We start from the raw sequence: 17,745 nt of genomic DNA, 5'->3' as shown, positions 1-17,745 counted from the left end.
CATCTACGTTGATGAATATGACATGTTAAGGAGGTATGAGGTATGTTCAACAAACATTTCCTAAAGCTTTTAAATTGGCTTAGATATACTTACACTTTCGCCTTTATTCAGTAGAGTGGATCTATGAATATCCAATTCCCAACTACCCCCCCCCCCCCCCCCATCTGCCAAGCTCCGCCCTGAAAGTGGTCAAGAGTGGTTCCTTATGTTTTTAATCTCACACACACACACACCCACAAACACTTTTTTTCTAGCCAATCCACCTACGACCATGTGCATTTGGAAAAAAAAAAGTGTTTTTCACTGGAAGGTCTTTTTGGAAGATATAACAAATACATGCAGGCCTAAGCGTTATCAAAGCAAATTAAACAGTGAAGGAAAAGAGCCAGGACATAATACACCTGCATTCGCGGGAGCAACTTAAAGAAGGAACATTAATCAATTGTCGTAACAGCTGTTTTACTTTTGGAGAAAGAGAATTTGAGAGAGTTTTTCTAGGAGAAGCTGAAGCTCCACTGAGACAGCGCATGCAGCAGACGAGTGACGTCACCGCGGACAGGCCCCTGTGTGATGTGTTGGAATGCGCGCGCACGAGCGGCTCCCAACTCCGAGCAAGTTTGTTTTTGTGGGAAAGGACTTTGAAAACGGGGGAAAAAAGGGGTTATATCCGAGAACAACGCAAAAGAGCCGGACGACGACGCACGGTAAGTATTCCGCGGGGGGATCCGAAGCGTTTTGGGGCGTAGAAGTGGAGTTTGTCCCGTCGAAATGAGTTAAAAATGGAGTCAACACGGAGTTTAGGCGCTGTCCAGCAGGGCTGAGTTTCACTGTTCAGGACCACGGCTAACACACCAAACTCCATAAGGTATATTTGAAAACTCGATTAAAACACGGTTGAATTCGCTAAACATGCCCGGAATAATCGAAAAACACACAGTTTAAGGCGTTTTCAAGGAACTATATTACGGAACTGAAGTTTAACTTCCTATTCCCCAGCTTCTTAGTCGAACTCTCCGTGCCACCTTAAATGGTGCGACAGTTCACATGTAGAGCGCCGTAGCTTTTAAGGTGGAGCGGAAGTTTGAACAAGAAGCTGGCGGAGAGGAAGACAACTAATTTCGTGGTTGTTGATGTGGGTTTAGAATCGAAAATGACTCTTATTCGAGCAGTGGCTGTTCTAAACATCTTTCTGTAATCCTATTAAACTTATGTCCTGCCTTTTTACTCTTTGGTGTGAACTTTCCTCTTGCCCTTGAAGTTTTTAACTCGACGTTTTAAAGTGTTGCTATTAAGTTGTTTGTTGTAAAGTGTACTCCGCATGTGTTTTCTGTGTTTAATTCAACGGCTGTGAACCGCAGTTATAATTTGGTTTGGTCTGAAATGTTCACATTTGGGATTTATTGTGGGATTTAGTGATCTCTGGGAGCTGTCCAACAACAAGGACAGGGTTTTCCCAAGTTTTCCAATTTAATGCATAAATGTTTGAGGGTGCCTATTTTTGTTTGGACCTCCAGACTATTTTGGATTAATAATAGCCGCTGATATCAGCGAGTTTGACGTGACTTTACGTGACTTTACGTGTGTGTGTTTTGATCTGTTTGAGCAGGGCTCATGGCTCGTCGAGACTTTGCAGAGAGTTGGTGCTGTTGTAAAATGGCCGAACTCGAGTTCCTCAACATGCAAACGTGGAGCAGGCCCTGCTTCAGGCTTTAGTTAGTTATCAGCCTGTGCATGGAGTGCTGAAAAGGAATTCAACCTGCTTGGCCCCTGCTATATCTCTTTTTACATATCTTTTCTTTTCCCTGTCACAAACCCTTCTTGTTAAACCCATCTTTAAAGTGGAGGAGGAAAACATTCATTCCACTCTGGCATTTGTTTCGCTGAACTGTCTGCACGAAATGTCTCGTGTCTCAAAATAACACTTTTTCTTTGGCTCACGAGACTTAACTGTTATTCTTCTAAAACTCCTTAGTCAAAATAGCATTTGAGTATAAGGTGACATGACACACCTGTGACCCTCATAAGCCTGTATTCGCAGTTTGAAAGACAAAAAGGCAGTTTAATACGCCATGTTAATGAATGCCCCTCAATGAATTAGCCCATAATGTATAATTACTACGTATCTCATAATAGTGAGGTCCTATCATTTCTCATTATTTATTATTTTTCAAGTCATAACTGAGATGTTGTGAAATTATTTATGGAGGAAATAACTTTTATTGTTACTACAGGGCATTGTAGTTGGTGAAGCTCAACTTCTGATAGAAACAATGATAAATGTTCTGCGAGTATCTGCTGATACCACGTAGGTGAAATTGTACACAAAACCATGGTTCAGTTGGAAATGCGATTTGGTCCTAAAGGTTCAGTATGTGTTCCTATAGTTATCTATAGATATCTTTCATCCTTATAGGTATCTTTCATTTGAACAGACAGTTTGCAAGTTCTAGTTTCCATCTGTTGCCATATAGACCCCTTGTGGTGGTTAATGCAGCCTGCAGTGTGTTTATTAAGCAGTTAATTGTGAACATTAGCATGGTGCACACACACACAAAACGCAACGCATCAGTCTCATTCATTCCACTTTGGTTTCATGAGTTAAAATAAGATGTTGAAAGCCAGAATATTGGTGAAATACTTGCTTATTTTCAGTCATGACAAATAAATAAAGTGAGAAATTTGAGAGATAAACAATAAAGAGAGAGGAGGAGGAGGGGTGGGAGACAAGACTATAAACAAGATTATAGTTACATTAGTAATGCTATTAAATGACTATAGTTCCCACAATACCATGCAAATCCAAAAGCTTACAGCTTAACATTTCCATGTGGAATGCATGCTTGCCATATTTACTTTCAAGTCTTTTATAATGTGCACATAACTGTGACCCCTGCACTCTAACCCTTCGGTTTGAATACACTTACCATTACCACGTATGAATATAAACCCTAACTATTTAGTAGTTCCTAAACATCTTGTTATTTATATCAGTAGACTTTAGTAAATGTTGTATTTTCAAAAAACAGTGCTCTGTTTTAAATACAACACACTAAGCTCAAATGAATGGCATTAACTTGTTGGATTACTTTACACTGTAGTGGTTTAAAGTTACACATTAACACATTCTGTCTTTAACTGCAACAGGCATTACACATGTTAAAGTGAATGTTTTACTACAGCATGTGCATCAGAAATGTACTTCCCTCTTTATTGGCTGTGATACTTTATTGCCCAATCGGAGACTATCTTTTAAATGTTTGTTTAGGCACCTATTCCTGTATGGTAGCACACTCTGTGTAACAGTAATTGTAGTCGTTGTTAATCTCATATTAGAGCCTCAGGCCTTATTCACAGGGAAAATCGTAGACAATGCTTGCTAAACTGAATCACCATGAGTCATGAGGAACATGTCCATACATGGCTTTCAGCCCCGAACTGTGCTTTCTGTTATAGTTCCCAGTGGAGGCCACACTCGGACTGACCTTAGGACTATTATGTGAAATGATGACTTTATTTAGCCACTCAGAGTGTTTTAGAGGAGAATAATGCTCCCTGTGTATTCTCACAGTCTATGCATTTTTTTCGTCGCAGAGTTGTGGAATGTAATTAAAGAGCAACTGGGGGTGAATGGGTGGGGGGTGAGTGTACTGGAAACCAACTGGAATGGCACAAGGCTGCGTTTTACAGTCCAAGTCTGCCTGATTTTTTTCTTTTATTATTTTTTTACACATTTTATAAGAGATCTTAGAAATCAAACAAGAGCTCTGTGATCATTTGTTAACGTCTTCCTGAATGTCAAGCTCTTAAGCCTAGTGCTTTTAAAATTGATCTGTGTACTTGCCTTTATCAAGATAATGGGTCTAATACAAAGCAGGTTGTGATTAGCTTCCTTATTGTTGTGTTCTTTCAGGTTGATTGCATCACCTTTTACTGTCCCATGATTGATTGGGGTCAGCTGGTCTGCTAAGGTAGGAAATACTTATTTTAGGCACAACTGACCCTTAGTAGGTTAAGGAGCTTTTGAAGCTTGAATACGGGCCTTCTAGATTTTTTTTACTAGCTAATTTGCTTACGACTGCATTGTCAAACTACTGTCGACTTGATATGAAGTAAATATTAAATTGTATGTTCTACAGTTATTCTAAGCTAAAAATTAAAGATGCATTCATAGATTAACTTTTTAAAACAGATACTCTAAATCAGGCAAAAGAAGAGTGAGGGAGTAAACAAGTACTACTTTAGCTTTTGAGTGGATCTAAACTGGGGGCAGCCATGGCCTTGAGGTTGGGGAATCAAGCCTGATACCAAAGGGTCGCAGATTCACTTCCTGGGACTGGGCTGAAGTGCCCTTGTGTAAGACACTCAACTCCCAAACAATTGCCTTGGCTCAACCACTTCTCTGGTTGTGTTTGTGTGAAGAATTGCTCTTTAGTGTGGGTTTGTGTGTTCACTACCACTGATGGGTTAAATGCAGAGAAGTAATTTCCATAAGGGGGATCAAAAAAGGTGTTTATTCTTTTTCTAAACAACTCTTAATAATTATGTTTAATAATTATGTTTTGGTTAGTGCTCTAATTATTTTAAAATTGTCTGTAAATTGTATAGATAGGTTATTACTATAGGAAGAACATCTTTTGCTTCTACAAAGGAGATTTCTCCATTTTCTTGATTTAAAGCCAAAATGACACTTTTTTCTGTGTTTGTCCCTCAGCTGATTGAGCATGGCTGCTCAGACAGTGTTTCCGGTGGTCTCTGGAATTTTTGTGCCTTCTTGCGGCATACCATTGCCCGAAGATGGCCATGACCTTACTGAGCTTCCACGGACAGATCTGCCTGCGCCTCAGTTGGTAATGTTGGCCAACGTGGCTCTGACCTCAGAATCACCACCGGGCGATTACAATGCAGAGGAAAAGCAGATGGTGGAGCTGAAGAATGTTGGTTGTAGCAACTACTCAGACAGCGAAGATGAGAATGTGGTCCGGTACAGCTATGACAACACATTGACTTCAGAGAACACATACCTTGAGCAGGATGCCCCAAGGCAGCCTGAATCTGAGCCAGTGGAGCAAGATGTCCAAAAGGAGACCACTACTGAAAGCGAGGCAGGTCCAGAAGACCTCTCAAAGTCCACTGACTCAAGTCCAAATGAGCGCTCAGCTGTTAGGAAACGTAAACATAACCAGGTCATCGTGCCTGCAGCCTCACCAGAGCCAGCCAAGAAGAAGAAGAAACCATTCTACTGTAAACCATGCCAGTTCCAGGCCGAGTGTGAAGAGGAGTTTATTCACCACATACGCACCCACAGTGCCAAGAAGCTCATTGCGGTCAACAACATGGCGGACTCTGATGATGAGACAACCAATGACTCGGCCAAGCAGCAGGCTTCAGAAAACGGTGCATCTTGCACCAAGGGTGTGATCCGGTGTGAGCGCTGCGGTTACAACACCAACCGCTACGACCACTACTTGGCACACCTACGGCATCACAAGAATGAAGGGGATGATCAGAGGGTCTTTAGGTGCACCATCTGCCCCTACTCTACAGTCAGCCAGTACCACTGGAAAAAGCACCTGAGGAACCATTTCCCCAGCAAGCTTTTCACCTGCAAACAATGCTCTTATTTTTCTGACAGAAAAAATAACTACATACAGCACATTCGCACCCACACAGGTATGTAGTATTTTATGAAGGAACAACTATGTTAAAAATGTTATAATGAAACTTAATATATTTGTTTAGTGTAAATGTGATGTATATTTTGTTTAAGTGATGATAAGCTTTATTTATATAAATGTTTTACAGCTGGAGCAAAATATTTAGAATGCTTGACAATTAGTTTTCTATAAAAACCAATTACAGTTTTTATATGTATTGCCCATCTCTGTTTTTAAGGTGAGCGTCCGTTCCAGTGTATTTACTGTGAATACTCAAGCTCACAGAAGACTCATCTTACCAGACACATGAGAACACACTCAGGTGGGTTCTGTGCTGATCTGATCGAATGGCTAAGAGTCTTCAATACTAATTAATAATAATTACAATAAAGTGTGTGTGAATAGTACAAATGTTTTATTTCTTCTTGAACTAATCTACAATAGCAGATCTGTCAATCTTCATTTTGTCACAAAAAATTTTCTCTTTTGTTGCATACCATGGAGCCAGATGGTTTGGATAAATGGTAAAAGGTTTGTGTAACTAAGTGACTCAGTTTGGTGCTGTGATTATGTGGTATGTGTCCTTTTTACGTTTCCCTGCATGAGGCCAGTGTTTGTGTTTATTCTCCCAAGTACAAAGAAAATAAAAGATGCATTGTTTTATTCTAACCCCATGCCTTTCAAATTTCTCTAACAGGCGAGAAGCCTTTCAAATGTGACAGCTGCAGCTACTTGGCAGCCAATCAACACGAGGTGACACGTCATGCCAGACAGGTCCATGATGGGCCCAAGCCACTAAGCTGCCCCTACTGCCAGTACAAGACGGCTGATCGTAGCAACTTTAAAAAACACGTGGAGCTTCACGTAAACCCTCGGCAGTTTTTGTGTCCTGTCTGCAAGTATGCAGCATCCAAGAAATGTAACCTGCAGTACCACATCAAGTCCAGGCATCCTAGTTGCTCAGACATTTCCATGGACGTGTCAAAAGTGAGACTTAGAGTTAAGAAAGCAGACAAAGAGGACCGCACCACTCCTGCAAGTGGTAAGCAGGGTGAAGAGGTGCGGCGTCGGAATGGAAGACTGGAAACTTCAGAAGAAACCGACTCATGTGGCCCCATCAATCTGTCCCTTAAAAAGAAAAGTAAGCCAAGCTCTGCACAGACAGCAGCCACAGAGACCACCCAAGAATCTGTGGATGTACCTGGCAGAGACAAATCTGGGAGAATTAATCAAAAGACCTATGAGAAAAAAGCTGTGAAAAAGGATGCAGAGAAAAAGAAAAATGAGGGAAAAGAAACAAATGTCAAGAAAGTGAAATGTAAAACAGTAGAAAAATCTGACATCAACAAGAAAGACAACACAAGCTGTACTGACAAGCAAGATGGTAAAAAGAGTAAGGAGCTGAAAAAGGAAATGGCTTCCAAGTCTGTAGAGAAAGTCAAGAGTCGATTTGTTAAAGAAAGGTCCGTGAAGGACGTTAATGAAAAGGACACATGCACCAGAGATCAGACCGTTACGGAAGAGAAGAAAAGACTGGACTTGGCAAAGAGACTGGAAAACGAAAAGCTAGAGAAGCAAAAGAAAGGAAATGAGCAGATGCAAAATGAGCATGATGGAAGGTTAGAAAAAGAAAGAAGGTCACAGCTTGAGAAAGATGGTGAGGAGAATGAGGCAGAGAATGCCAAGGATCGCAAGAAATCCCCACCTAAGAAACTAGCCAAGAAGCATGCAAAAGTGGCAAAGGGCAACACTGGTGAAAATCAGATGCATAATCAAGAGACACATGATAGCAGGAAGATCAAGGTAGTGAAACACAAAGCAGAGAGAATAGTTTCTAAACGGAAAATATCCTCTGGACAGAATACCTCACCAGAAAAGATCAAACGCAGAAAAGTGGTAGATACTGAAAAGCCGTCCACAAGTACCAGCATGATACAGTGCACTGCCACTACACTTGGAGAAGTCAAGCTCTCAAAGGGCAAAGGCAAGCAGAGCAGAAAGACTACAAACATGGTAGAGTTGAGCTTGATGGAATCTGAGATGCCAACACGAAAGGAGTGTGTCTTGGCAGCTGAAAGACCAAAATCTTCACAAGTGGAATTATCACTTTTGACAGAACTTGAACAGGGACCTGAGCAGCCTACATTACCACAGCAGGAGAAACCTTCATTAGAGCAACGGCTGGAGAAGCCAAACTTAGAACAACAGCCACAGAAGCCTACCTTAAATCAACAGCTAGAGAAGCCTTCCTTAGTGCAAGAGCCAGAGAACCCCACCTTAAATCAACAGCTAGAGAAACCTTCCTTAGGGCGACAGCCAGCAAAGCCGCCTGCCTTAGTCCAGCAGCCAGTGAAACCGCCTGCCTTAGTCCAACAGCCAGAGAAGTTGCCTACCTTGGTGCAACAGCCAGAGAAGCCTACCTTGGTGCAACAGCCAGAGAAGCCTACCTTGGTGCAACAGCCAGAGAAGCCTGCCTTAGTGCAACAGCTGCAAAAACCCACCTTAGATCAACAGCCAGAAAAGCCTTCCTTAAAACAGCAACAACTGAAAAAGCCCACCTTACAGCAACAACTGGAGAAGCCAACCTTAAAACAGCAACAGCTGCAGAAGCCTACCTTACAACAACAACTGGAGAAGCCAACCTTAAAACAGCAACAGCTGCAGAAGCCTACATTAAAACAGCAAGAATTGAAGCCTGCCTCTCAGCAACAGCTGGAGAAGCCTACTGTAGTGCAACAGCTGGAGACGCATGTTGTACCAAAGGTCCATAAGAAGAAAAAACAGCAACAACCGGAGAAGCTTGCTGCAAACCAAGACATTGCGAAGACTACCTTGCAAACGTGCTCGACAGAAAATACTGCCACAGATCACTGCACAGTGGAGAGCATGCCTGTTGCTACTGAAGAGGTACCAAAAACTAGGGAGAGGGTGCAACCTCTGCCAGAAACGGTGTCTGCAAAAGAGATACAGCCTAAGGCCTTAAAGAAGGCAGCAACTTCGGCAGAGAAGAAGAAGACCGCACGGGAGTCTCCAGAAGTTGACAAGAGTAATGAGGAGATCCCATCTCCCACAGAAAGTGACCCAGGGTTCAGCCAAGAATCAGTGGTCAAGAGCCCCACTCTGGACCTGCCCGGACCAAAGCGCTCCAAGCCGACAGATGCAGAGGACGACGAAGGCATCCACAGCCATGATGGAGGTAGTGACATCAGTGACTGTGCCTCAGAGGGGAGCTATGACTCTGGGCTCAATGGCTTGGCAAATGCCACGGAAAAACTTCCTGAAACCCCCACAGAAGAGATTCCGTCTCCGACTCAGCTCGTTAGTCATACATGTGTCTTCTGCGACCGCACGTTCCCATTGGAGATGGACTACAGGCGGCACTTGAACCGCCACCTTGTGAACGTGTATTACCTGGAGACAGCAGCACAGGGAGAAAAGTGATGAGTGGACTTCATACAGTCACATTTCTTATGTTTTTTTTTTTCTCTGTAAATTTTCAGTATGTCCACTTTTCTTTCCTGATTCATAAGAGTATTAGCAGGTCTTTTGGACCAGTGGGGTCTTCAGAGATGAGGAAATTTTATTTCACATAAATATTGGTTCAGTTTTATTAAGTAGCTTATCATATACGGTTTAGTCCATTTACATGATTAACTTAGACAGCTTAAAGGTTTCTGCAACAAAACAGTGAAACGACTACATTCTGTAGGACTCCCTTGGGCATACAATAAGAAAGCAAGAACATATTCTATGTCACAATGTCTAATGATAAAATCTGGAATCGAAATGACACATCGATTCTCACAGCAACCTTGAACTTAAAACGGTTTCCTTTAGAAGATGAAATAATATCTTTGCTTTAAAACACTGTCCATTAAATTTTACGGAAATGAATCAGTCCTCATCTCGTTCAACGGTACAATGTTTGCTAACCAGTGCCCTGCATTTCAGTGTGGTCTGTCACAATTAAAAGTCATCAATAAATGCCATGATCTACCAGTAGAGAATAGAAACTGATACAGTTATCTTTATGAAGTTTTCCCCCTCATTACCACTCTGTCACACAAGAAAAGGCTACTGCTGTCCATTCCCATCCCTGCAGAGAGCTGAGATTGAACAGAGCCAGGTGGTCCCACTCTGAATAGAACTGAGCAGCGCACAGTTCTCAAGCCCTTTGTACTGCTCCACTCCAGCGGAGAGAGAGAGAGGGAAAAGAGAGAAAGAGTGACTGTGAATACGAGAATGAAAGCGAGCATTAAAACTGGCGTGCATGACCTGGGCACTGTCTTTTGTAAAGACACTTGACAACAAGCAGACTCTTTGCCTCTTGACTTACTGTAGAATATCTGCCTATGTTCATTACCTTCATGCAGTAACTACTAAACTTTGTAATATAGTCAGTAAGGGCAGCATAACCAAAATATTTTAGAAACCTTGTATGCAAACCTTACATTGTACATTCTCTTCCTGTTGGCCTGTGAGCTCTTTTTTTCCTCCTTTTCTTAGTCTTCAGAGTTTTCACAATTTTGGTCCAAAGATGATTTTCTACATCTGTTGCTAGAACACTGTACATATTCCTTCATCTTTCTTTGTTGCCTCTGACAATCATATGGATGTGATTCTTTTAATTTTTTTTAAATACTGTTCTGTTAATTAGTGTGGTCCTGAGGTAAAAATTTTAAGATGGCACATTTTCTCCTGCAATTGTTTTTTAAATTGGCATTGAACTGAACAGTACTGCACATTACAGTGCAAGATTATGATTATTAAAACTGATCATATCCTTCGTTCACATATTTAGTAGTACTTGGCCATAACTGGAGTCCTTATGTCCAGCTGGGGTTTGTGCCATATTGGGTAAAAAGAAAAAGACAAAAAACATTTTATGCCTTTAGTGCAATAATGTATATTGGATATCATACCAAAGCAAGCTCTAGGCCCTTGTTCTGTAACTGATTAGCTACTTATAGCCCAAAACACCCCCTTAAAAATGCACTCATAGATGGTTAAATGTTATATTGCTGTACATTTGTTTGATAGTGCAACATGTTTTGGAGATTTCACATATTGCCTTTTTTCTTTTATATGAAATATGAAAATACAATGCAAAAATGATTTTTCCCCCCATTTTACAGATGTGTGCAGGTAGTCCAATAGTATCATTTGAACAGTTCTGACATAAATCCATTGTAATCTAGTACCTGAGTAAATTTAATTGGCCCTTTTTAAGAGAAATTCCAGTTCAGTGTGTACTGAATATAAAGAACCAATATATAAATAAAAAGTCTTTGTATCCCCAGTTGTGTGCATCCCTTATTCTTGAGAGATTTTATTAAATCAACATTAAGGAAAGAATATTTTAATAATATATACATACACACGTATAAATACACCAGCTTCAACACAAAAATATGAAATGCTTTATGTCCATACATATGTATACTCCCCTTATATATTCATCTCTAAGCTGCAACCTTTTTGACACATTCAAGTTGTATAATCTCTGGTGAAAAGCAGCTGCACATGAGCCCAAAGGTACCATGCTCAATACTAAGTGTCAGCTTGAGTTGTATAAAGCTCTCTGCGTTTGTGAAGAACAGGAGTGGTTTTGTGATCCAAAACTAATCATCCAGTACTGGACATCACTTATTGTGGCTGAACATCAACTCTCAGAAATGTTACATCTAGGGAGACGTTACTGCCTTCCAAGAAGAGTAGAAGGGAGAGAAGTGGGTTTAACTCTGAGCATTGTTCTGTAATGAACTGTGTTGTTTCGATAGAAAATCATTGTAAGCATGACAGAAGCCCGTCAGAAAGTGCATGTCATTTTCTCTTCCGACTTTGTGACTGCAGGGATTTGTCCATCAGGGCTTGGGGCTTAATTGTTTTGTAAGCCGGAGACTTGCGGATACGTTCCCCCTTCACGTTGACTATGTGAGGGAGCAGCGGTGGGTTCCGCAAACTCACTCCCGCCGCTTTGGGTGCATGGGTTCGCACCAGGAGGCGCTGTCCTTCTGCAGCAGTAATGGCAACCCAACCTGAGACAGGACAAATTGCTGATGAGTTAGTGTGCTTGGATACTGCCACTAGCTGCTAGATACATATGGTTGCAATGACACAGCTGAGCATCTAATGGTCAAACCTATCTCCAGACAATTTACAAAGGGTAAATGGGATTCATTCATTCAGAAAATGACATTAAATACTGATGTGTCACAACAGCGTGATGTTTATGATGCTGAAACTTCATTCTTAGTTAATTACTCAATGCAGATGCATGTTCTTGTTTACCTGCTGATGAGAGTTTGATATCTGTCACTGCTGTGTTGAGTCCTTGACCCTGGAGCTCAAAGTCCTGAGCCACAAGTGGTGGAAAGTCCTTCATGCGCTCTTCTCCACCCACTGGCACCTAAACAGAAAATAGCGGGGTTATGAAAACTCTCATTCTCCCCTTGGTTTGAAGTTGGCAACATATTTTCACAGTGGACAATCAGAACAGAGTTATATTTGTTTCCATTGTTATTTCCTTAAGGACTATTACAGCTACTATTACAGCTAAAACTACATATAAACACATTATATATATATATATATATATATATATATATATATATAAACTACATATATGTAAAAATATAGTCTGCCCTCTGCATCACTGGGGAGTCATTTCCATGAACCCTAAACATGCAAAAGTCCATGAATGCTAAAGGCCCTTATGCAAAAATGGTGTGGTAATTTCATATCACTAACACATGTCCTTCTGTATACTTGAAATTATCTCTAGATCACTTATAATACCTAATACAATATAATTATTTGTAAATAATTATTATAGGCCACTGTATTGTGAAGGTAACAATGAAAAAGGGGAAAAGGTCTGTATACACAGAAAGCCTGACTACACAGTGCATGTTGAACAAACAAACCACTGAGAGGCAAGGCAAACAAAACTCCAATGGTGATTTTGGCTACAGCAGGTTGTGCCTACACAGTTCAAGGCTTAACTCACCGTGAGCAGTGTGCCTCCAGCGTGTTTCTGGTAGATGGCATCAGCTTTCTCCAAATTGGTGATATGGACTGGGATTTGGGATGAAGCAATGACCGTAAACCAGCAAGAGTCATTCCCCTGAGGACCGTAAAGGTAGATTTTAAAAAGCTGCCAATACAATCTGATGGTACTTTTTAAATTTCTGATTTTAGTGGGACTATAATTGCCACTGTTTCCAATTTATATTGTTTAAATAAAACATGTATTTAAAAATGGACAATTCAACTGCAATTATACACAGGATAAGATGAAAAATATCTTATGCCAGTCCATTAAAGATTCACAGAGTGCACAACCCACTCTCATCCTTCCAGCTCTTCTCAGGGGTCGTCAAGTAGGCACCTCCCCTTATCAGTGCTTGGCTCAATTAAGCCCATGAGTGCTTGGCACAATTAAACCTCCAGAAGGCTCAGCAGTGAGGTCTGGCCTCCCTCACCCATTCCGTTCAAGCTCACTTTACAGACCTATCATATTCTTATATGTAGATCAACATCAGTCTCCCTGGTTACTAAGGCTGTTCCTGGCCCCACTGGCACCGTTAATGCATGCTCAGTGCTCCAGTTTCATATAAAATAAATAGCAGTGATGAATACTTTACAGGCTTATGATTCTTACCTCCAGGTAATCGATACGTGTCAAAGCTCCCAGCAATAACACCATTCCAGGTTTCAGTATAAAAGTCCTAGGGGTTATGGCATGTGTAGGCACCACCAACTTCACTTCCTGTTCATTCAACAAGCTGAGAACCTGGTAAATAAAGATGAAGTCAATTCAACAAATAATGGGCGCACACTAAAGTCATTAATAAATTGGTATTGGATCCTAGGCAATTGGGTAAATTCCTCTTTCACAGGTGCTCATCTGTGATTTTAATGCTTGTGTTTCTCAGCAAACCTAGCAGGTCTCTGACGACTTCAGTCTTTTGTGCATACAGATGCTGCCTTTTATTGGAAAAATAGATCTTAAATTAACATTTGTTTCCATCCATCCATCCATTATCTGTAACCGCTTATCCAATTTAGGGTCGCGGGGGGTCCAGAGCCTACCTGGAATCATCGGGCGCAAGGCGGGAATACACCCTGGAGGGGACGCCAGTCCTTCACAGGGCAACACAGACACACACACATTCACTCACACCTACGGACACTTTCGAGTCGCCAATCCACCTACCAACGTGTGTTTTTGGACTGTGGGAGGAAACCGGAGTACCCGGAGGAAACCCACGCGGACACGGGGAGAACACACATTTGTTTCCTGCTGAATTTATTCTCCTGACAAGTCTCTCTCTCCAGATATGTATAATTTTCTACATCATGAAGAAAAGTGAGATCCCTCAAAATCATACGACGTCAATGACAGCTACAAGGCATTACCGTAAACATTTGTATATGACTTGTATACGAGTTGTTTTCTAAAAAAAATCTTCCTAAAGTGGTTGATATAATTTGATATATATTTTTATAATTTACAGACATCCCTTTAATAGACTAAGCCAGTGCTTCTCAACCTGAATTACAATTGCACTGCATGTTGTAATGTTCTCCCTGTTCTAGAACTCACTCAAACCTTGTTTATTAGTTGCTTCCGATGTGTTTGGACTGGTAGAGTGCAAGACCAGGATTTGAAAACCATTGGACTGATCCAAGCCATCAGGACTAATATCTTAAAGACTCACATCATGATCTTTCATAATGCCAGGTGTGTCGTAGAACCAGTGAGCATCTTTGATGTCGTTGTAGGGTATCTCTGGCTCTTCAGTGGGCTCTGTGCTTGGCTTTCCAAAATTGTCTTCCTTCGGGTCCTCTCCAAAGCTGAGACTGTCAGGATCAAACTCCACCAGTTTTTTTCTAGACGACTGATCCACTTTGAACGTTCTCCCAATGCGGCCTACAACAGTTACACAGGAACATGGAGTTAAATATATGTGCATTGCTGCAAACCATTCCTAAATTTACACTGACTTGTAACAAATGTAGCTATCCACAAACAAACTTCCCGTTATGTCCCTACTAGTTGGGCTCTAGAGCAGTGGAACAGTATTTGCTGGCGCTCCATCTTGTACCTTTGAGATAAGTTGATGTGGTGTCTGTAATCCAAAACTAATAAGTAAACTTCAGCACCACATCACACTAATGGCACTTGTCCACTGCATGGTACCTACTCTACACAACTCTACTCGCTTTTCGGTGGCCAGTGACATTGTAAATCTCCATCTCTAAAAAGGAGAGCAAGTTTCGGAAACCACAACAATGGCGGCAGGAAAGCTATGTTTACTCATTTTGTTTTGGCTTGTTGTCATCGTTTGGAACTGAACACAGCTCTGTTATCAGTTCAGACGGATAAGCAGAGTTTGTTCCTTCCTTGTTGCAGCATCTCACCGGATTCTTTGATTCAGCCACCGATCCGAGGAGCATTTGAACCTCTTTAAAACACCACGGTGTAATTTTACAAGCTGCCGTTTTGAGTTTGATAAAAACAAATGTGATCTCTGCTGTAGATTTGAGATTTTACAGAGTGAAAGTATTTGCTAGTCGTCTGTATTGCTTCACAAAGTGAGCAGGTACTAAAAAGTACCATATTTGCCTGATGAAAAAGCAAAAAGCTGAGTGGAGCCGAGTTGAGTAGAGTAGGTACCATGCAGTGGAAAAGCTCCATAATTCTCAAAGGGCTCATCCAATCTTCACAGCAATGTTCCAAACATTGCCTCCAACTCACCAACTAGGTATCCCTGCCTGCTGAACTGTTTGATCTTCTTGAGCTCTTCAGGGTTCATGTCCTCCTCTGTCTCCTGGGACATTTGCCGCAGACGCTCCAACCTCCGAGACAGTCGGTACGGTGTTGGGTTGATGATAGGAAACTTCAGCAAGTTTAGTGTTGTCCCTTTATAAAGAAGGGAAAAAAAACGGGCTGTATTTAATTGCAAAACTTAATAAGTGACAAATATGCACCCTATTAGATACATATATTGTGATTTAGTTCACTCCTATCATATTTTTTAATAACCACCCTTTATTGATATTCTAAAGTGGAGGGAGTACATTTCTCAGAACAATAAATCAATCCACTGACTGTCTGAAAGTGTTTGGGATTATTTGGTCTTTTACGTCATATCAAGATACTGAGAGAATTATTTCACTCCACTGTCACCTTACCTGGCCATGGTGATATTGTGGCCTTGTGGATCACATCGGACGCTCTGGACTTGCAGAAATCTGAATCAAGGAGTGTGTTGAAAAGCGTGGACTTGCCAGCGTTGGCAGTCCCGACCAGGTAAACATCTCCTTTGTACTTCCAGGACGTCTGCAGCCTTGTGATCAGTGGCTCTATTCCATACCCAGTTTTGGCACTAATGAGGTGGATGTCCTTGTGGTCAGGAGTGGGAATTCCTGCATCGGCGCAATGCTGCGCCATCTGCCGTTTTATTCGCTGCAGGTAATTCTCAGAATCTCTGGGGAGCAAGTCCACTTTGTTTCCTAAAATCACGACATGCTTGTTTCTTCCCACAAGCTCAGGAAGGTCAGGGATAATAGAGTCTGGAAGATCAAGAAGATCCACAATCAACAAAACAAGTGCCTTCTCAGATTTGATCCTACTGACAATCTTTCTGTATTCCTCCTTGGACATAGTCACATTCAGAGCTTTCTGGTGGTGGATAAGAAGGAAACAGCGCTGGCAAACAGCTTTCTTCAACTTGTCTTCCTCCATTAACCGCTTGAACTTTTCACTGGGCAGGTAACCTGGGACCTCGGGGACGGTGCAGTGCATCAGTGCCCCACATCCAGAGCAGCAAGTGTCACTGACCGGCACTTCAGAGTCTGGCGTCCCGTAGACCTTCTGCTCTTTCTTCACTTTCTTCTTCCTGGAAGATTTCTCCAGAGGGAATCCGATATCGTGGAACTCAATGGATGCATTTTCTTCCACCTCCTCCTCCTTGGCAACATCTTTCAAAGCCCTCAGCTGCAGCTCCAGAGATTTATGGCGCAGTTCAGAACTTGTCACTTTAGGAGCTTTATCCTCTTTAATCTGGATGTGAGTGGAATGGGTTTAAAACAAAATCATATCATACCATTAGACACATGCACAAACGACAGTCTTTTTATTTATAAAATGTCATATGATCTGCTACATCTAATTATTTAAAAACTAATATAGCAATTATTAAGTCATCTTTAATGAGTTAGGCAGTTGTTTAGACCTGTGAATACACTTGTAGTATTTCATTTCAGTTCATATTTACCAATAAAAATATATTAGGATAACGATCAAATATTGTTGAAATCCCCACCTCTGCTTTCAGCTTGAGGGCCTCTGTTAGTTGAAGTTGCTCAAAACGTTCTTCTTGGTCCAGACTTTCAGAAAATTCTGGGAAAGTAAACTCCTCTTCTTTATCTGGCTCCACTGAAGTATATGTCTCTGATTTTGATTTAGATTGAAGTGGAATGTGTTTTTTTCCTGCTGCTTCCACGCATTTCCTGGAAGAAGCTGCAGTGCTGTGAAATCTCAAAGCTGCAGCTCTTTGGACACAACAGTGTCTTTTGCCTTTGGACCCAAACCCAAAGTAAAGGTGACACAGTGGGTTTTTCTGCAGCTCTCTCCAGAGTGACACACTTCTCAAACACTTCCAGGAAGAAAGAGGAGCCGCTGGGAGTTTTATTAATTTAAACATAGTTCCAACAAGTGAAGTGTGTAAAAATGTACGTTTCTAAATAATATAATATCCTCATGACCACACGTGAAGAAAGGGGGCGTGCTTGTTCCGTCGCTGACAAAACGTGTAACCGGAAGCCAATTATATATATTTTTAATCGCATTATTTTATAACTAAAAATGGTAAGCAGTTATTTAATTTCAAATTTATGACTAAAAAAATAAATTGTCTAAATGTTGTAAGTGAACGTTAAATACACAATAAAGGTGGGGTATGTCTTAAATAGCTCCCTACTCCCTATAAGTGCACTTCGACGGAGAAGGGGCTATTCCACAACCTTTATTTTCTGTTTCTGTAGCCAGTAAACTTAAGCCCATAGTTGTGGATTATACAAG

At 41.3% G+C, this 17,745-nt stretch overlaps 2 protein-coding genes across 5 annotated transcripts; one reads left to right on the top strand and one right to left on the bottom strand.

Annotated features, from left to right (window-relative positions):
• The first annotated feature begins 546 nt into the window (after positions 1–546).
• On the top strand, positions 547–9,318 carry rest (RE1-silencing transcription factor). 4 transcript variants are annotated; one of them, XM_066641747.1, is made up of 6 exons: positions 547–704; positions 3,911–3,968; positions 4,712–5,670; positions 5,893–5,976; positions 6,352–7,876; positions 7,931–9,318. In XM_066641747.1, the coding sequence occupies exons 3-6, from the start codon at positions 4,722–4,724 to the stop codon at positions 9,093–9,095; spliced, it is 3,723 nt and encodes a 1,240-aa protein (XP_066497844.1). In that variant the 5' UTR covers positions 547–704; positions 3,911–3,968; positions 4,712–4,721; the 3' UTR covers positions 9,096–9,318. The 4 variants fall into 4 exon arrangements, with proteins under 4 accessions (XP_066497844.1, XP_066497841.1, XP_066497842.1 ...); XM_066641744.1 differs by having other exon boundaries at positions 6,352–9,318; XM_066641745.1 differs by having other exon boundaries at positions 547–865; positions 6,352–9,318.
• A 1,464-nt stretch (positions 9,319–10,782) lies between these two features.
• On the bottom strand, positions 10,783–17,446 carry noa1 (nitric oxide associated 1). Its single transcript, XM_066641748.1, has 8 exons — positions 16,988–17,446; positions 15,855–16,725; positions 15,418–15,582; positions 14,378–14,589; positions 13,318–13,449; positions 12,664–12,780; positions 11,946–12,063; positions 10,783–11,692 (listed from the first exon to the last, which is right to left on the bottom strand). Exons 1-8 carry the CDS (start codon positions 17,366–17,368, stop codon positions 11,478–11,480), a joined length of 2,211 nt encoding a protein of 736 aa, XP_066497845.1. The 5' UTR covers positions 17,369–17,446; the 3' UTR covers positions 10,783–11,477.
• Between the last annotated feature and the right edge of the window lie 299 nt (positions 17,447–17,745).

The sequence above is a fragment of the Hoplias malabaricus genome, chromosome 13 (genome assembly GCF_029633855.1).
Source record: "Hoplias malabaricus isolate fHopMal1 chromosome 13, fHopMal1.hap1, whole genome shotgun sequence".
NCBI lineage: Eukaryota > Metazoa > Chordata > Actinopteri > Characiformes > Erythrinidae > Hoplias > Hoplias malabaricus.
Note: the sequence above shows the minus strand (reverse complement) of the source record. Positions and strands in the feature narration are given on the sequence as shown.